This window comes from Podarcis gaigeae, assembly GCF_964106915.1.
Source record: "Podarcis gaigeae genome assembly, chromosome: 14".
Lineage (NCBI taxonomy): Eukaryota > Metazoa > Chordata > Lepidosauria > Squamata > Lacertidae > Podarcis > Podarcis gaigeae.
The window spans coordinates 11115652-11143049 of NC_139690.1; the positions used below are offsets into that span (position 1 = coordinate 11115652).

At 43.2% G+C, this 27398-nt stretch overlaps 1 protein-coding gene across 5 annotated transcripts in view; it reads right to left on the reverse strand.

The window, feature by feature from the left end:
- Window positions 1-10609: 10609 nt before the first annotated feature.
- Window positions 10610-27398, reverse strand: part of MAPK6 (mitogen-activated protein kinase 6) — a 34755-nt gene continuing 17966 nt past the window's right edge. Inside the window, exons 2-7 of one of the 5 annotated variants that reach the window (XM_083712629.1) lie at window positions 25441-25534; window positions 16751-17910; window positions 16307-16451; window positions 15175-15339; window positions 13996-14197; window positions 10610-12974 (exon numbers count right to left, since the gene is read on the reverse strand). In XM_083712629.1, the coding sequence (XP_083568755.1) occupies window positions 11882-12974; window positions 13996-14197; window positions 15175-15339; window positions 16307-16451; window positions 16751-17305 (2160 nt within the window). In that variant the 5' untranslated portion in view covers window positions 17306-17910; window positions 25441-25534 and the 3' untranslated portion in view covers window positions 10610-11881. Of the gene's footprint in view, window positions 12975-13995; window positions 14198-15174; window positions 15340-16306; window positions 16452-16750; window positions 17911-22374; window positions 23827-23981; window positions 24439-25440; window positions 25535-25609; window positions 25711-27398 lie in introns of those variants that run through there. The other 4 variants (XM_083712630.1, XM_083712627.1, XM_083712631.1 and 1 more) reach the window with 4 other exon arrangements.

Below are 27398 nucleotides of genomic sequence, written 5' to 3' on the forward strand. Positions count from 1 at the left end.
GGAGGTCCGTTCTTAACCTGAAACTGTTCTTAACCTGAAGCACCACTTTAGCTAATGGGGCCTCCTGCTGCTGCCGCGCTGCCGGAGCACAATTTCTGTTGATGAGAACAATTTCTGTTCTCATCCTGAAGCAAAGTTCTTAACCCGAGGTACTATTTCTGGGTTAGCGGAGTCTGTAACCTGAAGCGTCTGTAACCCGAGGTACCACTGTACAGAGCTGGCTGAATCACACTGGCTCTTCTTGTTGTGGGGCAGCGATCCAGTGGGGCTGCTGGTGCAGGTGTTGGAAATGCAACAGCCGCTAAGCCGGTCGAGGTTTTTAGTTTGCACACAAATCAACACCATGTAGCCTGATCTTATTCACTGGCACCCACCCACCTGTGGTTAAATGGAACAAGGTACCGTATTTTTTGCTCTATAAGACTCAGTTTTCCCCTCCTAAAAAGTAAGGGGAAATGTGTGTGCATCTTATGGAGCGAACGCAGGCTGTGCAGCTATCCCAGAAGCCAGAACAGCAAGAGGGATCACTGCTTTCACAGCAATCCCTCTTGCTGTTCTGGCTTCCGAGATTCAGAATATTTTTTTTTCTTGTTTTCCTCCTCCAAAAACTAGGTGCGTCTTGTGGTCTGGTGCGTCTTATAGAGCGAAAAAATATGGTAACTTAGGACCTGATATTTTGAGGTATCACCTGTATGGGAGGTAGAGAAAGGTCAATTGTAATAATAATAGTAATTGTAGTGTTATTACAACCTCAGCACATTGAGATATTATATATATATATATATATATATATATATATATATATATATACACTTTTCAACAATTCCCAACTTTACTGGATTCAAATAACCTTATTCAAGGGCATAAATGTTATTTATGTCCTTAATCGTTTAATCTTTTGTTTTGCCTGGCTGTAAATCTTGATTTTTTATGTGAGTTCACTCTTTCCATTAAGCAGGGCAGCAAATCATTAGACTTTCGCCCCCACGGCAAAATTTGTAGCTCGGGCACTGAGTGCCTGAGTAGATTCCCCTCCTCTTCAAAGTCTTTAAAGTGGCCTCTTTTAAATCAAGCCCATTTTATCACCGGGCATCAACTCCAGTTCTTTGCCAATTGGCTAATTAAGGATTTGTGCTTAATTTAGCAAGTAAAACTTATCTGGCTGTAGCAAGATACTTCCAAGTGCTGCTGTGCCCTTTGACCCGTCACCTGAGGTGTGCAGGCCCTCTGGCAGCAGCAAGAGCTGAAAATATTCTGGGCAGCAACTGCTCTGTCACATCAGAAGAGTCAGTCCCTTTGTGGGCACAGCTTCAGTCCATGGTATACACTTCACCTGATTAAAAATCAAGGCCCAAAATCCCAGAAGCAGCTCTCCTACAATAAAGAAAGATACAGTAAACGGGCAACAATTTGCTGCCGTTTAAAACCTACCCAAAACACTCTGTTTCACTCTGCCTCTTTCTGGAGCCAATCCTGGGTGACATTTGCTGAATGGCTGGGTGTGGGGCTGCCGTTCAGCTTTTGCCTAAGTGGTGGCTATTTAAAAACATGATCAGCCCAGGATCTTCAGTTGACGTCTCTCTAAAGGGGAGTTAAAGCTTGGGAGAGACTCCAGTGATTTCTCTGGACTCTCAAGAGGAGGTTGTTTCTGTTGCAGTTTACAGAGTTTTGGATGCAGCAGTACCACTGATGGAGCTTCCTGGGCCAGAACAGGGCAATGGTGTGGCAAAATTGGTAAAAGAGCCAGAAATCAAATAGGAGAGCTATAAGGGGGGGAAAATAAACAGTGATTATATTCGGATCTTGGCCATTATGAACAGCAGTTCCGCAGGATGAACTGCTGAACAAGCACATCCTGAAGCTCACCTGTGGAGGTGAAATTTTGCTTTGGGATAATTACAGTATTTTTCCATGTATAAGATGATTTTTAAAATTATAAATAAATGCTAAAAAATGGGGGTCATCTTATACACGGATAGTGCAGAGGAGGGATGGGCGATTGGTGGCAGCCACAAGCAGGAGATTGTCAGCAGCGATTGGGTGGGTGATTGGTGGCTGCAGCAAGGCCTGGTGATGATTGGCTGCTGTGGTGGCAATTGGTTGTGTGATTGGTGGCTGCTGGAGGTTGCTGGCGGCAAGCGGGCGGACGATTGGTTTCTTTTGTGAGGCGTGCGATTGGCAGTGGTGGTCAGGAGGGTGAGCTATTGTCGGCAATCCCCACCCCAAAAAAGCTCAACAGTTCTGGACCATCTCCCTTCAATCCTTAATTTGGGGTCCCAAAAAATAGGGGTCGTATTATACATAGGAGCATGTTATACACAGAAAAATACGGTGATTTGGCACATCCTTATGGGAATGGGGGGCTTGTTTTCATTCAAGGTACTGGGCTTACCAAATCATATCCCAAGAAAGGAGTCCTTGTAGGTTGTGCTAGGCAGTTGCAAGCCACGCATTTTATAATTTTGATTTATTATGATCATAACTGCATATATAAAACTGCTTTGAACCTTACGTTGTATAGCTATTACATTACATGTTGACTATTGTGTTCTGCGTTGCAAACTACCCTGCATTCTTTTGATTAGGGGTGGTATATATATTTAACTAATTAATAATGAGCAGATAAAATGGGATTAAATGGTGTGGGATGCACACCAAATGTGCAAAGTAATAATTGGCAATAATAATTGAAGGTTTTTGTTTGTTTGTTTTTTACTAAACAGTATTTTGTTTCTCTAGGGTGGTCAGTATAAACTAGATGCTGAATCTGCAAATACACTATGGTTGCAAGAGAACCACCATTCCCATTAAAGGAATCATCAAAGACCAAACATGCTGATGAAGCGATGTCATTGAACAGATTTGTAAGACTCTCTGAAGGTGAAATGGTGCTCTGGTGCTTTTAAGAATGGCTAGCTGCCCTTCACGATCTTGTGGAAAACAGACATTGATGTGAATTTTAATAGGGGCTTCACTACGTATTTTTGTATTGCAAATAAGTACCTTCCGTCGTCTGAAGCTCCTCTGTATTTTCATTGTTGATGTTTTTAGAATGCCTGGGTTATTTTTAAATCCAGAAGTCATATCTGCCCTCTGACCTAATCGAGCACAGATAGATAACCCATCTTGTCAAAATGCCAAACAGTGCCACAGTTATGAGGTTATAACAAAAACTTCTGCCTTGCATTTAATAAAAAAATATTTAGGCAGCTTGCAATGCAATTTTCCAAAGTAAGGGTGAGGGACCTTTGGCTTTTCCAGATGTTACTGAAACTACAGCTCCCATCATCCTTCACCATTGGCCCTGCTGGCCGAGGCTGATGGGAATTGTGGTTCAGCAATCAACTGGAAGGCAAAAGGATCCTCAACCCATCCTGAAGAATCGAAGATGACAGGATGGCAATTCATGAGCAGTAAAACTGCTGCCGGTTGAGGTAACATGTAATTTAACTTGTCTCTGTCAAAGTGGTGACAATCTGTGAGATGACTGTTGTGTGGAGAATCTGTATGAGGGCTTCTATGGGTGGCTGTTCACCCAGAGAATATGCTGTTCTTGAGCATGGGTGGAATGCATCAGCTTTCTTCCAAAACTTGCTGAGAGGGAGTCATGCATAATAAAAACAGGAACAATGTCTAGGTAAAAGAAAGCATGGGACCAAATGGTGGCGCTTGGTCTGAGGCAGGGCCAGTCCACCCATGAGGCAAGGTGAGGCAACTGACTCAGGCAGCAGGATACACAGAGGCAGCAGATTCTAAAGTCACTCTTTCTTCCCCCCTTGTTCCTGATGCAGATCTTCACTCATCCCTTCTTTCCTGGCAATGGGTGTGTGTGTGTGCATTTTGGGGTTTGCCTCAGGCGCCTAAATATCTTGGGCCGGCCCTGGCCCCATTCAGAAAGAATAAAATGATAGTAGCATCAAGTATTTGAATACGGAGTATAATAATAATAATAATAATAATAATAATAATAATAATAATAATAATTTATTATTATTTATGCCCCACCCATCTGGCCGGGCTTCCCCAGCCACTCTGGGCGGCTTCCAAAAAAATATTAAAATACCGTAATACATCAAACATTAAAATTTTCCCTAAACAGGGCTGCCTTCATATGTCTTCTAAAAGTCTGGTAGTTGTTGTTCTCTTTGACATCTGGTGGGAGGGATTTCCACAGGGAAGGCGCCACTACCGAGAAGGCCCTCTGCCTGGTTCCTTGTAACTTGGCTTCTTGCAGTGAGGGAACCGCCAGAAGGCCCTCGGTCCTGGACCTCAGTGTCTGGGTAGAACAATGGGGGTGGAGACGCTCCTTCAGGTATCCTGGGCAGAGGCCGTTTAGGGCTTTAAAGGTCAGCACCAACACTCTGAATTGTGCTCGGAAACGTACTGGGAGCCAATGTTGGTCTTTCATGGCCGGTGTTATGTGGTCTCGGCAGCCGCTTCCAGTCACCAGTCTAGCTGCCGCGTTCTGGATTAGTTGTAGTTTCTGGGTCACCTTCAAAGGTAGGCCCACGTGGAGTGCATTGCAGTAGTCCAAGTGGGAGATAACCAGAGCATGCACGACTCTGGCGAGACAGTCTGCGGGCAGGGAGGGTCTCAGCCTGCGTACCAGATGGAGCTGGTAAACAGCTGCCCTGGACACAGAATTGACCTGCGCCTCAATGGACAGCTGTGAGTCCAAAATGACTCCCAGGCTGCGCACCTGGTCCTTCAGAGGCACATTTACCCCATTCAGGACCAGGGAGTCCCCCACACCCGCCCGCCCCCTGTCCCCCCAAAACAGTACTTCTGTCTTGTCAGGATTCAACCTCAATCTGTTAGCCGCCATCCAACCACCTCCAGACAGGAGAATCGTCTCTGTTATGTACATTGGACAGAGGCATAGATTCACATTGGAGACCACTTCAGATGGCCAGCGGCAGTAGACAGGCAATGAGCTGGATTGGTAGTGAAGGAGTTTTTGAGTGTGGTTTTGAATTAAGGGAACCTATGGGCCTCCAGGTGTTGCTGAACTAGTTTTCACCAGGACTGGCTCAGGATGTTTCGCTGCTTCAGGCAAAACAGAAAATGCCACCCCCACTGTTCCTGCCTTCATCTGCTGCTTCCCATAGCTGTGGCCTCCTCTTATGTGTCCACCTATGGCTGCAGCCGCCTTCTTTGTTTACCTGCAGCCGCCAGGCACAGAGAAGGTGACTGCAGTGGTGAAGGATGAGATGGTGAGATCTGCCACCTGAGGCAACTCCCTCACCTTGCCTCATGAGAGGGCTGGCCCTGGTTTCCACCATCCCTGATCATTGGCCTTGCCAGCTGGGTCTGGTGAAGGTTTGTTTATTTTCTTATATTTCTGTCCTGCCTTTCTTCCACCATGGAACCAAAGTTGGAGTCTAACAACATCTGTAAGGTAAAAGCTTCTCCTCCCACCCTGGATATTGTGTGCATGTGTGTGTGTGAATAAATCTGTGGTGTGTCACCCTTTCCCCAATATAGGTTGGTCATGATAAAGAAGGAGCAGCAACATAAAGTTGGAAACGATACATTTTGGAGAAAGTTGCTTAAATTAGAAACGCCTACCTGAATAAATTGGAAATCTCTTTCTTTTTAAGAAGTGCAGCCCTGTGTCTTCTAAAAGTGACATTTAAGCTGCAATGATAAATCAATGCCTTATTATTCACTATGTTATTCCTAGGCCTGAGCGCCCTAGTTGCTATGGAGTACTCAATGTAAGTGTCAATGAATCAATCTGGTCCCTGATGAACGGCCTGAGGCCTTTAGAACTGAGCTATTCAGATTATATTTCACTGTGCTGGGTTATACTCAAAGCCACACAGGCGTTTAAAGCATGTAACTTCTCCCAGAGAATCCTGGGTACTGTAGTTTGTGAAGAATGCTGGGAATTGTAACTCAGCGAGGAGGAAACCAGGATTTCCCAGGATTCTTTGGGGGAAGTTGTGTTTTATATGTGCATCAAGTGTGCTTTTAATGGATGTGAATGTGTTCCAAGGGATGTGTTCTAAACTCTGCTATTCCACCCCCGCTAAACACTATTTTAATTTTTCGTCTGCAACACCCAGCATCTTTTCCCACTCACCTGCGGCAGGAGGAGAGCTCACTCAGCCAGCAGTTCCGCAAATGATGAAAGCTTGCTGTGACTAAGGAAATATATTTAGCAACTTCTGAGGATGACTCAACCTGTGGATGTGACACTTGGAACAGCCACCTGAGACTCCTGGAAAAGGTCAGCCTCTAGAAGGCGGGCAGTGACCTATTTCACTCTCACCGTATAGGGACAGAGAAGCTCCCAAGGTTTCACTTTAGAATAGGGGTGGGGAACATGTGGCCCTCCAGATGTTGTGGGATAGCAACTCTCATCAGCCTCATTCAGCATCTCCTCCTTAAAAGAAAACGGTGGTTGTGTGTTTGGTACAATTCTATCCTGGAGTTGTCCCTGACCCCGTTTTGAATCTTGATGCACCGGTTACAGGCCAGTGCCCCCCAAGGCTGTTATCTTTCACCTCTCTGCTGCAGCCAGCCTCAGGCTAGTCATTCGCTTTTCAAGATCGGCTGCTCTTCCACGTGCAACCGGTTTCATCACGGCATGATCTCCTGATTCCCCGTGGTCTTAGCCAAGTAATGGAAGTGAACCAGAGTTCAGGACTGATGAGCAGATTATGAACTCACCTATACCGCAGCTCAAGGCTACCTGGAGCCAATGTCCTTTGAGCCAGCATCTCTCTCCTCCAGCCGCCCTAATTTGAGCCCTGCAAGAGCTGACCGCAGTGACTCAGGGGCAGGGTAACACATACAGTCCAAACATATAAGTGAGCCTTGCAAAAAAACAAAACCCAGCCTTGAAGCTCAGCTGCACCACAAAATGCCCAGGTTTACCACGCACCTATCAACATATCTCTCATTATAGTGTACGTCTGTGTGGACTTTAACCATTAGATCAGGAGTTGCGGGACCTCAGGCCTAGGGGCCCAACACAGCCCTCTAGGCAGCTTCAGGAAGTATGAGCCCCAAAATTGTGGATCGCCTCCAAACCAGTGCTAAAACTTCTGTAGGGCTTTGTAGCAGAAACCCCACATTTTTAGTGCCTCCAAACTGGGTAGCTGATATTCAAAACGGGTGGTTATAACACAGAAAAATTAAGCAACTGAGGCAAGCAAATGTAGCATGTTTGATTGGAACAGCCGGCTTGGAAGGGATCCAAAATTTTGAGGTTCTCAGTTAATGAAGCTCCTGCAGGGCCTTTGGAACTTCCCTCAGGTCACAAACCTCCCAAGCCACATTCTCCACCAGCCATGATTTGCGCCCCCTTTTTGCCTGAACTCTGATAGTGCTTTTTAATTACCTGGATGGCAGATAGAGGGGTGTGTGAGAGAGTGTGCAGAAACCAGCCTACTGTACAAAGGTAAAATTTACATTCATTGCTCCACCCACCTTTGCCCCTGACTCCACCCACCACTGGCATTTCAGAAGGGAATGGGGCCCTCTGGGTAAAATAGATTCCTTGCCCCCATATTAAGTGCTTTGGGAGCTAATGTGGGGAGAGAAGATGGGTTTTAAACATAATAAAGACCCCAAAAACCCTTGTTGACACAGTGGAGACAGTTCCTCCTAGATTTGAGCCTGCCTGCCAGCTCATTCCCTCCCATCCACTCAGCCTCCTTCTCTCCCTTGGGTGGTTGACCAAAATGCAAATTCCACAGAAGACTTTTGCCTCATTTTGATCTTTTGGCAAACAGCAGAGAGGAAATCAGGAGGCAATAAATAAGACGCCCTGAAATCCACTCAAACCGTCACTGAATGAGAGCGACAGACCGTCAGCAAAACTTAAGCAAACAAACCCATCTGCTTCCGAATCATTTCCGAAAATGCTGCCGTACCAGTTTGCAAAAGCACACCCTGCGTAAATCTTCGCTTAAATCAACACGTGAGTCATAATAAATCTGTTAGTCTTTTCATATGATTTTGGTCACACCAAAACTATAATTAGTGAAGTGCAAAGGAAAACACAGTTGAAGCAATTCTTTGGTGCTGTCAAGCACATGGCAGGCATTTTTCAGACTAGTTCATATTGGAAGAGGCTTTTTTATTTTTTCAAAAAGATAGCTGCCCTTAGAGATTAGTGTGTTGCTGTTTTTAATTTTTTAAAAATTATTATAATGCGTTTTATGTGTCTACTGGATATGCATCCTGTTTTTTGAATGAAGCCCTGAAAACAGCTCACCCCACATTCCCAGGCATCTTATCATTTATTGCTTGGTCCCTTTTGCCCTTTATTCTTAATTCCAGTCCCCTTAGGGCTCAGCCAATCTTTATCCCCTCTCTCCCCCATCCCAAATTCCTCTTCTGCTTTCAAGTGTTATCAGCTGCCTCTATCTTGGGATGATCAATTCTTTCCCTCTTTCTTACCCAATATCTTTGATTCTTTCCCCCCCACTACTTATAACCATCCACTGAAAAAACAAACAAACCCAGAACTGGGGCACTCAGATCATTGCACCCAAGCCTCCCACCTAATTCCTTCTGATTCTTAGCCAAAAGCTTTCCTATAGCTTCATAAAAATCAGCGTTTTCCTACTGATATCCCCTCCAGCCAGATCTCCTGCTTCCCTCCATTTAGCAAACATCCTCTCCCATTTCTTGTTCCAATTCTTACTGCATGCGTCCTAGTTTTAATGTGTGCTTTTAAGAACATAATTAGTTTTTAACTGTATGAAAATTAGCAGTTAAGTGTGGTGCTTACTGGTTCTATTTAATTAATATCCCAATTCTGTTTTGCTACATGAAAATTTATGTTTATGTTTGATGCCCTTGTTAACTCTTGGGCTACCAAATTGTGCGCATTCAGGTCTCGATGTCAGAAGATCCGAAAAGGGGTATGAGGATTATGTATGAGAACTGCAAGTTTGTGGGCAAACTGCACACTTCATGGCACACCGTAGGTGGCTTTTTACCATTACTGTACTATTCTTGTTTCTTAGACAAATAAAAAATAAGGATTTCCTAGTTGGAGCCATACTGATTGCATGGCATTTATTGCATCAAGAATATTATGTTTCCATGGACATTTAAGTATGCTAGTTACTTTGTTCTAAAGTTCCTTCTCTCAACAGCTCCTAGAAAAGTCAGTATCTGTTTTGTAATGGATACATTCTGTTACGTAAGTTCTAAGAGTAGCCCTGCTTCTCAACTTTATCTTTTACTTTAGGGAGCAGGAGGGTTTATACAAAGGCTGTTATCATTACACCAGAGCGAAGATCTGGCAAACACACAACCAACCTTTCAGAAATGTTGTAACATTAAAGGTCCTTTAAAGGTTTCTATAAAGGACTGTTACAACTTTTTCCTCTGATCAGCAGAAAGGGAGACTGGTGGAAACGCCAGTCATCTTTTGCAAGCAAAATGTAAGTCTTAGTAAGTTAGAATGGAGAAAGTGTGCATGCTATGCTGGTGTGGGAATAATGTTGAAAAGAAGTTATTGCTAGGGGTGCAATACATAGGGTATTTAGCTCATTTGCCACAGGCAGTCAGCCAAACCAGTAGTTTTCTAACCACACCCTTGGGATGGATTTTGGTTTACCAGGGCACTTAAACTGTATCTTGTGTTAGACATGGCATGCTGTCTCCCCAAACAGCATTATGACAAAGGTCCAAGTAACGTTGCTTCATAAAAATGAACTCTTCACTGACCAGAAGAGGAACTGTGTGAAATGGCTAAAAGCCTACTGTTCCTAACCTTGCTGAAGAATATTCTCACACATTCTTCTCATGCTCAGAATTATTAAAATGTAAGCTTCTGGTCAGATGCCAAGCAGAACTGGGAAACAGACTCCAGTGGTTTCTGATTACTACTTATGTCAAGGACCAGGAAACTGCACACTTCACACACCAAAGCCAATAATATATCACATGCATTCTCATGGCATGGGCCAAGCACTTTAGCATTAACTGGAACGAATCAGTAAATACAGTATTAGCACGAACCCCCCAAAAATAAAAAATCGTCTGCTTTTAATAATGTCTTGATCAGACACAAACTAGAAAGGAAAACCATTACATAAATACCGTAGGGAACTGTTAACAGGTTTTACAACTCTGTACCTTCAATCAATCTGTTTCATTATAGCTGTAAAAGGTGGACACCCGCTCCCTGCACTGATGCTTTGGAGCAAAATCCATGCAACTTCACAAGCACGTTGAATATAAAAGATGAAGTAATGGCAAGATGGATAACTTTTTACTTGTATGAAACAAGTCTCCAGTTATTTTGCTTTTGCAATGCAGGTGGCTATGCATTACACAGCTATCCCAATTTTGAATATACCGTCATTTTTTATTTTTTTTTTAAGATTAGAATGAAAGAGTCACAGGTAGAAAGGTCAGAGCTTTCTCCTCCTTCAGACAATGCTGGAAATGGCATGCTTTGCCCGAAATGCTTTGTATGAAAAACAGCACACACAAGAGGGAAATGTTTCCATTTTAATTCCTTACCCTGCCACAATTGTCATTTCCTAGACCTGGGAACAAGCTTGAAACTGATTAATGCTCATGTCTTGCAATTACTCAAGGCTATCTGAAGCACTCCCATGTCAAGACAAAAGAATAATTTTTGCTGGCCATCTTTTTATTTGTTTCTCTTTAAAACAGGGGTGCCAATGATACATAGTTTCCCAAAAACAAAAACAACAAAAACCCAGAAGGCAAAACAAACTGTCAGAAGACCGAGATGCTACATGCTACATTTAACCTAATTATACTCATGCTTGCTTTGGGGATGAGACAAAGGGCATCATTCAGTAAAAACATACAGTAAAAACAAAATGTCTGGCCATATAGAACTTTCAACCTACAGTAATGTTGTACCTTAATTGCTTCCATGCACACAACTAACATTACAAAAATTGTTTTTAAAAAATTAACACAATTAAGACTTCTAGGAGCATTTTATAATAAAACAATTCCTAATTTCTTTGTAGAGATATCAAGCACCTCCAAATTGCAAATTCCTATACACAGTGAGTGCCTTACTTGAAGTGAAATCTCTTTAAAAACTCATATGGATCACCTCAGAATAAGGGGATGTTATTTCATCTCTATTTCAGCTATGTAGGCAATAAACCACAGTGCTAACAAGAACTTTATCTGTAAAGCAAGTTCAATTTTTTTTATACTTTCTATCATGACAGAAAATATAATTTGCTAAAATAAATAAAACGCTGCATATTAACATTTCCACTATAAAGAAGGCATACCAGAATATTTATAAATATTGAATGATTTCTCCATACCACCTACTACAATAATGTTGGCTAAATAGAAGTGCATTATGAAAAGCACTATGGGTGGTTAATGTTTTGCCACATACTGCTGTTACCTTGAGGTAGATAACACATGCGTACCAAATTCTGCATTTATTTTTCAGTTGCTGCTGGTATCATGTGTCTAAGAAATGTGTACAGTATGAAAAATTCTAAAATACATATGAATGAAAATGTTTCAGGGAAAAATAGACATTTTCATGCAAATATGTATAGTCTCACTGTGTAATTTTCAAGGCAAGATTCTTATTTTTCCTCTGCAAAGCATGAACTGTTTAAACTGAAGAGTGTTTCTACTTGGTTTAGTGCATTTTCTTCTTGTTTCCTCCTGCAATGTGCATTGTTTTGCTCTGTTCTTTACTTTTGTGTGCAAATGACATGCCAGTTTTTAAAAAAAGAATTGTCATGTAAATAAAGTAATTCTGGATTGTAAAAACAATGGTAAACAGAAAACTAAGGAAATTCATACCAAAGTTAACATTATCTGATTTCAAGTAAAAAAATTACTTACAATAAAAAAGAACACACATTTCATGAATACAAAAAGAAATGTCTGCCGTTTAGTTTAGGTGTTTCAGAATGCTGCTGTATGTTTTGTGGGGAATCTGAGGAGATGATTTCATAGCAGACGGCGTTAGCGTGGCCTGTATGGATTTAAGTGGTGACCCAACGGGGCTGTGAAACTGAGGAATACCTATCGCTTCAAGGTGCTTGTTAAAGAGAAATTCCCCACTATTGCTTAAAAAGCTCCCCTCTCTTTCTTTCTCCCCAAGCTTCCCATCTTCTACTGGCTCAGTTTCTAGCATCTCAGCATCTTCCTTCTTGCTAAAAAACCTGTCCAGGTAACTGGTGTATGGATTCTCCTTCTCAATCTGCTCATCCTTTCTGACTTCACAACAAAACTGGTCTATGAGGAAACATTCCTCCCCACCATTTACGAGCTGCCCATCCCATGAATTTTGGTAAAGAGCTTCCAATTGGGCCAAGTTGGCCATTCCTTTCTCCTGCTTCTCTCTGCTTACTGACTTGGATATGCCTTTCGACTCTAGGTGGGACACTGAGCTATTCAAGTCATTTAATTTGTCAATATCATTTGACTCGTGCTGCAAACTAAGCTGAATAGTTCCTGCAATAAACGAATCAAAATCAAACCCTTGATTCTTCTCCTTCTCTTTTTCTGCAAGCTGTGAGGCTTCCTCAAGAGCTATCTGAGCTTTCACCAATCCATTCCTTTCACATTTTGACTTGCCTTTTTTATCTGACTTCTCTTTACTCTGCTCCTTCCAGTTGGAAAGATCTATGATAAGCTTGGGCTCATAGTAATGGTTCACTTCACTCTCTCTCCAGACCAGATTATCTAGGTATGAAGAGGACCTCATTTTGTAATTACAAGTGTGGCTACATTCCAGATCGCAGTACTTGTTTTCATGATGATCTGGATACTGCCAGCAAGGCTCAGTGGAAAAGTGGGTATCAAACGCTGGATCCTCTAGATACTTCTCACGATCGCCATCCAAATATTTGCGAGGGTCTACTTGTACTTCTTCCTCATCAGTCCCATCAGAAAGAGCCTTTGGATCACGCTGAACTTCATCAGCTTCAAAATTGTTATGACTAGGCCAGTCATGGTCTGAAAATTGACTGTCATGATATCTGTAATATTAACGGCTTATGTTAGTAAATTACAGGCATCCACTTGCTTACATAGTGCAGAAGAGTCAAGACAGATAAGAGCAATGAAAACTATGAATAGCCACTCATTTTAGACTCAATGGTATGGCAAGTCAACAGGCGACTTCCCACACTCTTCAGAGAGCTTTAATTTTGAAGCTTTTCTCAGTGACAGCAGAACTCATTCCTTAGCATACAATTTGCGAAAGGACTGCATCTTTATTTAAGGTGATGTGAACATTTCAGTGTCCTATTTCAGTTGCAGATTTCTTAGCAGAAGGGAGAAGAGGAACCTTGACTCCCAACAATCATATTAAAAAAAAAGGTTTTTTTGTTCTAACTGCTGCAATTAGCTTTAACCTGAAACTGCAACAGTTTGAGAACTGTTTCAAAATGACACATTTAGATAATGGTTCCAAATATTGGCTGGTGTCATCAATCAGAGTTATAAAGTGCAAACTCTTATGATAAAGAATTTGTGATGCTTCAGTAAGTACAATGTTAATTTTACTAAATGCTCACAGCAAGGTTTCCTCCCCATTGGGGTATTCACATCTTGGTTATAAAATGGAAGTCAACGTATTTGGGGAAGTACATTAATAAAGATGCCACTATTCTGGAAAGTCACATTATTTTCCCAATACATATTTTGCATTGGAATGTACAAGATTCCATCATTCTGTTGCAAAACTAGCTAGAGAACACCCAGTGCATGTGGACTTTTATCCCCTTAGCTGGTCAGCTGAAGCTAATGGGGTAGGTGGTTTGGGACACCATGCAAATGGTAGCAATTAATTATAATAATTAGAATGGAGAAAATTCTAATCTAATTTATAGGGGCGGGGGGGAAATGAGAAGAATTTATGCGCCAAGATCCCTTTCCTCCTCGTCATGGAAAAGCTTCTCCCACCTCACAGCATTCCATCACTGTTAAAAGAAGAAATCAGCTGGTGTTTCAGGCACAGTTGCAACATGCAAACAGAATGATTTTGAAGCTGTTTACCTTTCCCAATTATAGATGTGGCTGTGACTTTCGTCCATGAGCAGAATATCGTCCACCTCGTCCTCAATGTGGAAAGGATGGCTTGAAATGGGCTCATCAGTTGGAAAAGAGTAAATACTCATATAAGGATGGGACAAAGCTTCTTCTGCTGTCAATCGATCCATGGGACTAAACGTCAGTATTTGTTCCAGGAAGTCCAGTGCTAAAGAGGGCAAAATGAATAGCTGGCTGTTTGTTTGTTTTTTAATCATTCTCTAGTAAGGTAAAGTATGAAATGCAAAAACAATGCTTACATTATTTGTGGACAGGTCTTACTTATTTCAATTTTCTGAGCACTAGAACCAAATATTTAGAGTGCCAGTACTATGCAGAAGCAAGGATGTTTTCTTATTTTTTACAGCCTTTCTCTCATTGTGGAACCTCATTTGCTCCACTCTGCTGCTTGTAGAAGACTATATGATTTGTACGATTGCAAAAAGAAAGCACTCGTGTTTTTAGCTCACTTCTACAAGCAGCAATGAATCTGATAGAGACAACAGAAATAAGTGGGGTGGGTGTAAATATGCCAGGCTTGTCAATACTGTAGCTACTTGCACCTTGTTCAGTACGAAAACAAAGAGTTAGAACCTAGCAGCTACGTAGGTAAACTTTATGAAGTACAGCTCTTTTGTCTCTTTTAGGGTACAAATCACTAGTACTTCCCCACGAGGGAACACAAGAAAAGCTTCTTAAGATTATACACTTTTGTGGACTTATTTGGACAAAATACATAGTGTCCACAGTAACAGCCATCAACGGTTTCTACTACCCACCACGATTATACATTTTTTCCCAACCAGTGCAATTCACTAAGGGACTAAGCTCTCAGCCTTGAACTGCCTGGTCTGATTCTCCACGGAATACTGAGTTTCTGTTTAACTCAGCAAATCAGACAGCTCAAGGGGGAAAATGATATTCCCACAGAACACAACCCTTTCCCAAGAGGACTCAGAAACTGGTATAATAAGACACACAAAAACAACTCAATCCACAATTCACCAGAGATTGTCTTGCCCCCAACATGTGTGGAAGGCAGTGTCCATGGCATGCACTAACAGCCTGAAATGTAGATGCCGCTCTTGCCAAACCAGCTCTCTGATGACAAAAAGAAGGGGGAGAGGAAAGAAGAAGCCAAATTACCTTCAGGGCTAATGCCTGGGAGTAGCTGAGTTAAAGGTTTGTGTGGCTCAGTCATATCGTTTTTAATGTAAACTGGGATTACGCTAAGAAGTTCCTGACGATCTTCCTCATGCACAACAGGAATTGATTCTAAAATCAGCTGCATCTGTTCAAGTTCATGGGCACCTAAATGTTAAGACAAAAAGCACATCAGCCCTGTTCCAGACACCCATTTATTCATCAACACAGCTAAGAAATTCCTTATAATGCTCTATGTACTAAATCCAGGCTTCAGAGGGAGAGTGTAGTTAGTTAGGTAGTCAAAGTAGCAGTACCCACACACATCACAGGCATAGAAGAATACCAAGTATAGAAGTAGTACAACATACATTGGAGGGGGGGAGGCTTAAGTAACAGCCCAATGGGGGCTGAACATGCTCAGTCGCCACAGAACTATAGCTGACTGACTTGGGGGCAAGAAGCAGTGGAATGCCTGGAATCCTGAACAGCAACACCCCAAACTGGAACATTTTGTTGCAGCTTCTACTTACAGGACTCTCATTTCCTACCCTTGGAAAGAGTTAATAGACGTTTCCCATGCAAACTCCAGAAAAAGCTATCAAAGTTACCTCTTCCTGCCATTAATTAGTTACAGACTCTAGTTGGCCATTAGGTTTAACTCTTGACTTAAAAACAGGTTCCTCTACCTTAGTGGTGAGTTATCATTTTCCAAATTAAAATGCCCCCAAAGCAAACAGAAACACCACCCTGTAACACCCCATTCCTTTCCAACATTTCCTTGTCAGTCATTAGTTCAAACGATACATGAAATCATGAAAAAGATCTGCATCATTTTCTGTACATTTCTCAGTCTGTAGTATCAAACAGGTACCAACTAACCTATTGGTCATGCTGATATATAATTATTTGCTATTAAAATGTTCCAAGACAGAATTGCTATGGATTTCAAAACAGCTGTTAATATGTCACACCTCTAGGCACTAACATTCATGAATGGATTAAAAGCATTGGCCACTTTGATTCCAATAAGCTCTTTGCTTTTCCAAACTGAAGTTTTACTGGCTACATCAATATAACGCACAGAGGTCTTATACTTAAAATGACAGGTTTGCACCCATCCTTCTCCACCAACCTGCAAAGAGAGTTTTTCCTGTGAGCATTTCAGCAAAGATGCAACCTGCAGCCCACATATCAATGGCTTTAGTATAGTTGTTGGGCGATAGCAAGAGGCGAGGTGATCTGTACCATTTAGTAACCAATCCTTCGGAAAGATGGCCCTACAGAAAGAGAAATTTTACTTGCATTTGATTTATCACATTTGTAGCCTGCCCTTCCTCCAAGGAGCTCAGGGCAACATATTTGGGGTGATTTCATTTTCACCTCTCAACTCTGGAAGGTCAAAGAGCAGCATGGAGAGGTTTGAAAGCCCTTTGTGAACATCTCCAAGCAGCTGCTTTGCAGGAAATTTGTAGATCTTTGGCACCGCCAGGGTGTTGCTGGCTTTTACTTTGGTTTTATTCTGATGGATCTTTTGTTTCTTATTTATGCCCGTATTGTATTGCCCATTTTTACATACCTTGTGAGAATAATGAGGATCCATGATCCGTGCAAGGCCAAAGTCACCAATTTTCAGCACCAAATCTTCAGTATTAATGAACAGGTTAGCTGGCTTGAGATCTCTGTGCAGAACATTTGCAGAGTGAATATATTTGAGCCCACGTAGCAGCTGGTACATGAAGAGTCTGGCATGTTCTTCCAGTAATGGCCCCTGCTCTAGCAGGTTAGCCAGATCTGTCTCCATGTATTCTTGAACAATGTAAACACAGTTCAGTTCTGTAAGAGAGCCTACATCATCTGTCAGTTGACTTCCGTTGGGACCAAGGATTTCAAACACCTTGACAATGTTATCGTGGTCAAGTCTTCTAATAATTTTGATCTCACGCAGAGCATGTTTAACACTCTGAGGATCTGTAAGCACAATTTTCTTGACAGCCACTCGTTTGTCACAGTCATTATCGACAGCAGAAAAAACTAAGCCATTGCCACCACAGCCCAGAGGTTTCAAGTCCATATACCGAGAACCTACATCAAAACCATGAATGTTCATTAGGCTTTCAAACTTCTCTGCCATTATGTTGAAATTCTTTTGTGTTGTTTTTCCTTTTAAAACTACTAAGCTTCTGCAAACATGTACAGATGCTTCCACTGGTATATGAAGGGTCTTGCAGAAAAAGAGAAGAAAAACTTCAGGTTGAATGCACGATAGTTTTCTGACACTCTCATTGCATTGCCAATCAGGCCTGCTGTATCCCCGTTATAATTAGAACTTGAGCAAAGATAGAGAGGTTGCAGCATTCATAGTTCAAGGAAGGTGCAGCATATCCGCAGACATTAAAAGGAAATACAAGGAAATCAAACGGAATGAAGTGACATACTATAGACTCCACTCTACTGTGCTAAACTGCATTTAACAAAAATGTGAATAAATATGCACGTAATAGGCTTCTATTAACATCCTCCTCACAGTGCAGATACATTCAGTGTTGGACTGGTCCTGAGCAGCTTCATTCTATGGTGTTAAATAAGCACTTTTCTCTCCTCTTCCTTTCTTCTTTTCTTTTGTTTAGTTTGTCAAGGAAGAGGCAGCTTACAAAAGAGGCTGTTAGTTAATGATCAGGTGGCTCCAGCTCACCACAATCACAATCAAAGCTACCATCCATCTTGTTCTGTGAAAACCTGAAGAAAAAAAAAGAAAAAGAAAAGCCATATATCAGCACTCCCAAACCATACATGCTTTTCAAACAAAGAGTGTTTAACAGTGCACTCTTTCATAATTGCTTGCTGTGCACCAGAATGTAAAATACAGGGGCAGAACTAGGCATTACGAATCTTTTGATCTACTGGAGAAACCAGAAGCAAGGCTCATCTCCTTATGAACATGTTGCTTCTGGTTCATCAAGTACTCTCCACCCCACACACAGTAAAGAGAGGCTCTTAGTTGGTAAAGTTCTCAAATTTCTTCTTTACAAGCAAGTTGATATTCAACTACAGAGGAATCTCTACTTACGCACACTTCTCGTTATGTATCCTTCGGGATACGCACACGACAAACCCGGAAGTATTTTTCTGGGTTTTGTCATGCACGCATGCACAGAAGCGCTCTATTGCGCCGCGCACATGCGCAGAACAAGCACCTCTGGTTGTGAAAACCTCGGGATCCAACTGGAGCTCCAGAACGGTTCCCGTCCACAACCGGAGGTACCACTGTATCTGGTAAGAGCTTAGAGTTGAGGCTTCAGCTCACTGGTGTGTGTTTTTGAAAGGGAAGTTTAAGAAAAGCTATTGAACTACCAAAGTGGTGCATGTACTTAAAGGAAACTTGCTCCTCTATGGAGGACCATTTCATACTTGAAGATAAAGTCTGGAAATAAATCTGAAAAACTAAACATGGGGTACAAGAAGCAAAAAAAAGCAAATTCTTCAATTTGCTGTTGATTCATTAAGTTATGTATCCATATGCTTTATGATGTATCCAACATAAAATATAGAATCTTGGTTAAAACATCTATGTGGTCTCACCCTAGCATGGAGCAAATTTTACACTGTTTATGATATTTACAGTGTTGCTATATGGTGGCAGAAGCTTGCAGGAAATATGAACATTGAGATAAAGTACAGTAACTATAAGCTATGTTATGTGAAGAGGCCATATTACTTGGAAATATTGCTGTGGCTAGAAAGAACTTTTATTTATTTCACTAAATTTCAGACTAAGTGGGTTATGCTTGAGTGAAATATTAACCCCTCCCCCCCATTATTCTCTTACACAAATAAGTTCACCCTTTAAGTCGGTGACTTAATGTCCTTGAGCGGAGGACAAGAACGACCCATGGTCAACCCTCTGTGAGTTGTATGTCAAAGTGTGCATGGCCAAAGTGTAAAAACGGTCATATTTTGGAAGTTGGGGGAGGCCACAAAAAAATTAACACCACAGCATCACAGCTGGGAACCTATGGGAATAGCCAATAAAAAACCAAAAGTATTTTTAAAAGTTAACATATTTTTTTTAAAGAAATTATGGGGCCACAAAGTTTTTTTTTGGCATTGTGACATCATAGTAGGACACCAAAAGTACCAGTTTTTAAAATCTTTTTTTTTTTAGTGATAAATTTGAGGGGCACAGCAAGGCAGTAAGGCTGCCCCTCCTTTAAGGTATATCAACCTATCAAGTTAGACACACAGCTTCTCACAGCCTAGCTTGATGATTGTTACTTCAACCAGTGAAATCACTTTATATAGAAATATTATTTTGGAAATCTCTAAATTGTGTTTCAGCATTATCAAGTAGGTGCCTATTTCTCTTTATGTCCAGAGTTTTTGCATCCAGCTACAGTCCTCAAAGGACATATTTTGAAATGCTCTCACTGACGTCCATTTGAGGCATACAAAATTACAGTGGTACCTCTGGATGCGAATAGGATCCGTTCCGGAGCCCCGTTCGCATCCTGAGTAGAACACAACCCGTGACTGCACGTCTGCGTGTGCGCGGGTCGCGATTTGCTGCTTCTGCGCATGCATGCGACGTCATTTTGAGCATCTGCGCATGCAGCGAAACTCAGAACTAATGCGTTCCGCTACTTCCGGGTCGCCACGGAGCAAAACTTGAAAACGCTCAACCTGAAGCATATTTAACCCAAGGTATGAGGTACTTTGAAGAAATACATCTGAGAAATGTTTAATTATCTCAAGAGTAAAATGCTGAAACTGTTTTTGGCAACAGAAGAGAAACCGTCTCTCAACAGTTTGTAACTTCTAGCATGAGAATTTGTTCAAACTATCACCGAGAGTAAAACTGATCACTCAGTGTTGGAAGGAAAGGTAATATTTGCTACAATTTTTTCGTAATAAAGATGTAACATGTCCTTAGCTTACAAACAACTTGATTCCTGTTTCCATTGCTATGCAGATAATCCAACAGAAAAACCAAAGGAGCCCAGCAAGATATTGGCTTGTAGTTCTGTAGAACTACCCAATGATTCATTTGGTTTAGGCTTGTGACAACTTCAGGCTTTAGCTCTCAGCTTTTCTGCAGCTTTTCACCCAGCTTCCCATAACAGTTAAGCAATTATGGCTACAATCTTAGAGCTCGTCATCTTTCAAGCCGTGGCTGAAATTTAAACTATTAAATACAGAATGGTGCTTTGTCAGAAGACCACAGGGCAGGAAATCAAAATGGCAGTTCTGAGTCACAGTTGCATGCTTCAAACAGAAAAGGATGCTATTAAAATTAACTCATTAAGCACACTTTTCTGCCCATTCATATTATTAGTACTAATAATAGTAATGATGATGATGATGATGATGATGAAATATTCAAGTAACTTTCTGGATCTTCCACATGCAAATATTCAAAATTGCCCAGAGCTTCTTATGACACATCAGTATCAGCCCTAAGTTTTAGGATCAGTCACAGCTGCCTTCCTTGAAATGACAGGGGAGGGGAGAGTACTCTACAGGAAGTAAGAGTATTAATCATTTCTGTAGGGCTTTACCATTTTCACCTCATTTACACCTACAATAACCTTTAGAGGCACAATAGGCTGAAAAACTAACTTGCTTAAGGGCCACCCAGAAAGTTTTACCACCAAGCCAAGAATTAGAAGCTGAATTAGAATCTTCTATTCCACATCTAGCTGGCCCTCAACAAAACATCTGTAGTGCAACAAGTGCTGAAGGAAAAATAATTTTACAACAATGCCATGATTGAAACAGAAAGAAAAGGCAAGTGAGTCTTTTCCCCCCGGGTCGTACCTTATTGTATTCAAGGAGCAAAAATTACTTAGCTGGGCTTTTTTAGAATAATAGGAATATTATGCAGAACCCAACTACCAGCCCCACAACAGTCTTCCTGGTTTACCAGAGAACTATGAGTTACATAGAAAATAGTGTAGTTACTTAGGTTCTGAATATAGATTTTCTGTTAGTAATAACACATGCACGGAGACTGCTACCTCAAAACTGTTAGCAACATAACGCTTTCAAACAGATACCCATTAAAAAAGAATATACTAGCCTACCTTTACAAGGAATATTGCATTCCACTATTTTTTGTCAATTTCACAATAAGAGCTCCTAGTAAGGCTAGCATTTTGTAATGACAGTTACACAACTCGCTGATGATCAGGTCATAATAGCAACTCCTATTTTTATTACAAGTAAGAATCTGCAAGTGTTAAAAGAAAGCTGTTATACAAGGGGATAGAAGTCCAATCTCCATATATGTAACTATACAAGTGCTTATGTGGATTCTTTTTTATCTCAGCCACGTTGCACACTGTAGGGAGTGAGTCATCATAAGAACTCATGAAACTGCAGCTCTTTTTCCTCAAACCTCCCACAGAGTCTCCACACATTCCGAAATTGTCAACTTACATATGCTCAAAACGAATATATGAAGGCACAGCACTTTCTCACCAGAAACAAGGGATCAGTAATTCACATCATTAAATAAAGCGCTCCTTTAAAAATGGTATACTGTTTAATCCTTGTCTTGACTTGCTCCCCAAAGTTATTATTGTTTTTACAAGAAGGAACTGCTGAGGGGAAAGACCCCCACCAACCAGCAAATAAGAGGGGTTCACAAAAAGTAGGTGGCAGCACATAACAGAAACTACTACTTCTTGCTTGAATGTTTATATAACCCACTACCTTTTCATTTTCTATGCTAGAAAATAATCAAGTAATTAACCTGGATTAAAGGCAAGTGATTTTAGCCACCCCAAACTGCCTCCAGCACTATCACCATGAAGTTTCAATAGTTAATCTGAGATTAAGGGCCCCTCTGGTATGGACCAATGCAGGCTCATTTTCTTTCATTTAGCCTACAATCCTTTGCACATGCTTCTAAGTTCCATTGCTGGGACATACTTCTGAGTAAAAATGCATAACAGTATCCTGCAGTTACTTGTAAATTAAAGGAGAATATAATTTTCTTCAAAAAGAGACTTCCAATACAGCTTAGTAGGACCTACTCCCATGCCTCTATGTCCTTTCTAAAGAAAAGCTATATACCGGGCTCCTTCTGACTGAACCACACAAACTGTAAAGTGATCCTGGGCCCTCCGAATAAGAGACAGGGAACCAGAACAGCTCCTGCATGTAGCAATCCTGGAAAAGCACTGGCAAAAAAAGTTCACTTGCCTGCAATTATTTTGTCTCCTAACAATCCTTCTGCCACAGCCTCTTTGCCACAATGGATATTTTCCTCCTCCATGTCACTGTTACACACAACTATTATTAAACCCTCTACTAGTTGGGTGGGCCTGATACTTTAAACAAGGTCTTGGATGCCACTGTCACAGAAAAATCTACATTCAGATGTCTTTCAGTTGCCATAAAGGGAAAGGGGTGATGGGGGGAACGAGAGAAAGAGAAAAGGTTCTGGAAAAAAATCTACAGTTCCATTCAACCGCAGGGCCCCCCTTAAAACCTCTGTCGTTATTATGCCGCAACTGCTTTTCACACCACAAGTTGCTGCTATCCTGGGGCAGTTTTTAAATAGAGGAGGCAAGTGCCCATAAGATAAAAGGGAAAGGGGGCAGTCGGGTTCTCTAGTTCCTCTGGATGAAAAGAAACACTGCAGCAGTTGCTTTTAAAGGCGCAGAGCAGGAGAATGGAGGCCGGGAAATGAATGAAGAGTGTCCTAAGGGCGAGAGGGAAGCCGCAAGTGCCGCAGTGCCCGGTGGCCACCGGGGGAAGGAGGGGAAAGAGCAGAAGGGGACAAGCTCCTTTTGGATAGAAAATTCTGTTTCGCAACGGAGACTTCCACGTCAGGCGACACCCGCCTAACGCATCCTTCCCACTCCAGAGATGAAGAAATCCGCGAACGCGTCACTGATCCGCCCTCGTGGTGATCAGAAAACCCCTTTTCTGTCCACTTTAAAAACAAACAAAAAAGGTCGGCCAGGCAGTGTTTACTCGGAAGTAAGCCTCGCCCATTCCCAAGCAAAGCATGCCCAGGGTCGCCAGATTTCACAACGCAACCCTATGCGGCTTTTTTTTTTTTACACGGAAGTAAGATCCGTTCGCGCGTTAAACCCACGCTGGAGGGTTACGATCGCGGATCCTAGGAGAAGAGAGAGGCCCCTTTGCGGGGATCTACTGCACAATGCCAGCCGGGCCTTCGCGTCCTCGGAAACCCGCCCACCGCCTCCTCTCGAGCAAGAACACGGGGACCGAGGGAGAAAGTCCCGCCGAACTCTGTGGGGCTTCCCCGCGAGTAACAAAAACCAGCGCGTGCCTGGGATCGGGGTGCTGCGAGAGGCCTTGTGAATGGCCGCCACGCGGGACCGCCCGCCGCCCCCGAAGCACGTCTCCCCTCGCCGGCTTCCATTGTCCGGGCTTGGGGCGAGGAAACGGGAGACGGCGGGGCTTTTGCCCTTTCCCCGAAGCCGCCGCCGCCGCCTCCTCCTCCACCTCGCTTCTCAGAGGCGGGAAGGGCCGCCACGAACCGGCCCCAGGGTTTCCCTTCTCTCTATCCCACCCTCAACTCTCCGGTCCTCCCTGGGCACGGAGCACCGGCCGCCGGGGAGGCTCCGCCGCACTGCGGAAGGCCTGGCCGGGCTTCCCCCGCCGGGCAGAGGCCTTGGCAGGGCGCGCGGGAGGCGCCAGAACAAAGCGCCTTTGTGCAGTGGCGGCGGCGGGAGCGAGACCGCTCGCACTGCGGCCCGAGCCTCGCCGCCGACTCCCGGCCCTCCGTCTCCGCCTCCCATGCCGGACCCGCCGCCCGCCGCTTTCCCGCAACTCACGGCGCTGCCCAGGCTCATGGAGAAAGGAGAGAGAAGCCTCGGAGCTCCGCCGCCGGGCCTTGGCGGAAGGGTCTGGGCGCCAACGACAGAAGCCCTGCTCCCGCCGCGGCTACTTGCCATGTAACCCGGCTACGAGGACAAGAGAAAGCGGCGGGCGGGCGAAGCGGAGAAGCTCCGCCTTCGGGTGGAGCGGCGGGCGGGCCCGAGCTGAGGCGGCTCCGCCTCGCCAGGACGGGGGAAACGTGGCGGTTGAGGTCAAGGCGGCGGCGGCGGCGGCGCGCGGCCTTGTCCCCGCTGAGGGGAATCTGCGCCTGAGAGGCTCGCGCCGACCGCTCGCCGCACAAAACAGCAGAAGCGGACGACGACAGCCGGGTCATGGCATGACTGTCATACATAATAATAAAAATAACATGACGACGGCGACAGAAGGGTGATGATATGTTAAAAGGCAAACATGATAATGAAGCGCGAGAAGAAAAGAAATTGGAAAAAAGGATGCCTTTCTCTCTTCTGGATGTGGATAGCATAGTGACCCTACAACGGAATTAAGTTCAGAAATCAGGCATAGGCAAACTTGGCCCTCCAGATGTTTTGGGACTACAACTCCCATCATCCCTGACCACTGGTCCTGTTAGCTAGGGATGATGGGAGTTGTAGTCCCAAAACATCTGAAGGGCAGAATTTGCCTATGCCTGGCCTAAATCATGTCTGGACAGATTAGGAAACATCCTCCTTTGCTGAAGGATCCTTCATCTCCAGGCCCACTTTTATCTGCAATCCTATGTCAGAAGTAAGAACCAATTGTATTCGCTGATGAGGCCTCCTTTCTTAGGGAGTTTAAGCCTAAATACATGAAAAATTGGAAAAAAAAAATCCTACAATTTTAACTACAGCCTTCATTTTCTTCTTCCTCTGCTCCCTAACCTGTATCATTTTTTTTTACTTGTAAGCTGCTTGGGGCAGGGACTTGTTCTCTGTGCAGAGACAGAGTACAGAGAGAGATGGTGCTATACATAAATTGGGACTATTTCACAAAGCTTCGAACCCCTTATAGTCTGGGTGATTTACTCTGAAGGAGGGCTTAACTTGAACCAAGTCTAGGGATTTTATAGAGTTTAAAACCACTTATCGTAGCAATCACCATCTGGCACTCAAACCTCATTGAAGCTTGAGGCCCATCCCTTGATTTTAAAACCAGTACAATATGCCATTACATGAATCAACACAGATAAATTTACTCCTTAAAAACAAGTTTGTTTTGTTTACTCCTGTTTCAGTGCATGCTGTAGCCACATCTTATTAGAAGTTAGGAGGAGGCTATTTAGTATTGCCCCCTTCAAATACCCCAAAACACTGTGCCAAGAACAGAATGAATGATCTGCCATAATGGTGGAAAATATATTAGAACTAGAATTAAAGAGATGGGAAGAGGAAAATAAGTAAGAAGAAGAGTTGGTACCTGAATTTGCTTATTATCCTCTTCCCTCCTGACCCTTTTTCTTTTTGAATCCCATCTATTAGATTGTATGTCATTATTTTGAATGACAGACCACCTGAAGGGCACCAGCAGAAAGACAGTAGGTTAAACAAGTAAAGTACAGTAAATAAATAAATGCGTAAATTGTTACATAATGGCCCCAGTGGAAAGACAGTTCTGGGACGGGAGGAGTCAAATGGCAGTTGGTCCCAGCCAGGCTGATGGAGAGAACTATGTATGGCACAATAACATGGCATCATAATGCAGAGTTCAAGGCTGTGATCTTATTATGCAGCAGTCAACCTGTATGGGGATCAATGGGCTAAAACTCCAATCTTTCTATCACCCTGATTGTGAGGTCAATAAAAAGGTATCCGGATAATGGTAAGAGCAATAACCTTGATGAAAGGCGGTTAAATCTGGAGTAACTATGGCCATAACAAAAACATATATGTAAAGTATTACTGTACCGGTTTAACAATCAAAAAGGTAAAGGTACCCCTGACCGTTAGGTCCAGTCGTGGACGACTTTGGGGTTGCGGCGCTCATCTCGCTCTATAGGCCGAGGAGCTGGCATTTGTCCACAGACAGATCATGTGGCCAGCATGACTAAGCCGCTTTTGGCGAACCAGAGCAGGGCACGGAAACGCCATTTACCTTCCCGCCGGAGCGGTATCTATTTATCTACTTGCACTTTGACGTGCTTTCAAACTGCTAGGTTGGCAGGAGCAGGGACCGAGCAACAAGAGCTCACCCTGTCGTGGGGATTCAAACCGCCAACCTTCTGATCAGCAAGCCCTAGGCTCTGTGGTTTAGACCACAGCGCCACCCGCGTCATAGCTTTCCTCAAATAATCCTGGGAACTAGGGTGCTGAGAGTTATTAGCAGACCCCATTCCCCTCACAGAGCTACAATTCCCAAAGTGGTTTAACAATCAGTCCCACTTCCCAGGGGGACTCTGGGAATTGTACCTCTATTTTTTCCTAGCAGGACTCATGCATGACAGACTGAAAAGTAACAGGTGAAGTGCTCCCTGGCATGATGGAGAATTGCTTCACCTGTTGAAGCCAGAGGAGTCTTAGCATTCTGTTTTCAGTGACTCATTGGATAGCTCTGTGATAGGGGAATGGGATGTGACCTTCTAGGCCAGATGCAGCCATCCTTTTTTGGTCCTTCAGCTTTGCTCAATTAAAATTTTGCTCTGCTAAAATGAGTTGCTGGCCAGGGAGGTAGATTGATGACTTGACCATTCTTCACAGTGGGAAAGTGGGAACATTACTCTTTGAGGAGCTATGACACAAAATCAGAGCTTTTCTCCAGGTGGTCTTCAATAGTGCAGTGGACGCTCGGGTTGCAAATGTGATCTGTGCAGGATGCACGTTCGCAACCCGCAGTGTTCACAACCCGCAGCTGCGCACATGCACATGCGCAATTTAGCGCTTCTGCGCATGCGTGACCGCCGAAACCCAGAAGTAACCCGTTCTGGTACTTCCGAGTTTTGGTGGTCCGTAACCCAAAAAAATGTAACCTGAAGTGTCTGTAACCCAAGGTATGACTGTATGCAGTACCAGCACAATTTTTTTCTTTCGATGGCTGCAACAGGGCAGGGCTTGGGAGGTGTCCCCAGTACAGGCACCTGACTGTCACGCTTACACATTGCCTTCCCACTATTTTAAGCTGTGGCAGTAGGTGGGGCCCAGAGCTTTAGGTGGGCATGGAAGGACGGAAAAAGAAGCCTAGAGCGCAGGGGTGGGGGGTAGATGTGGCTTCCATGGTCCCACGCACACACAGTGGTTCACCTGTGAAAAGAGTGGCGGATCACCATGGGCGTAGCCAGTATTTATTTTTTTTGGGAGGGCAGGCTTTATGTTAGGGGGGCAGGACTGAGTTCTCTATGAGGTAATTGGTCAGATAAATATTTTTTATTTATTTACTTGATT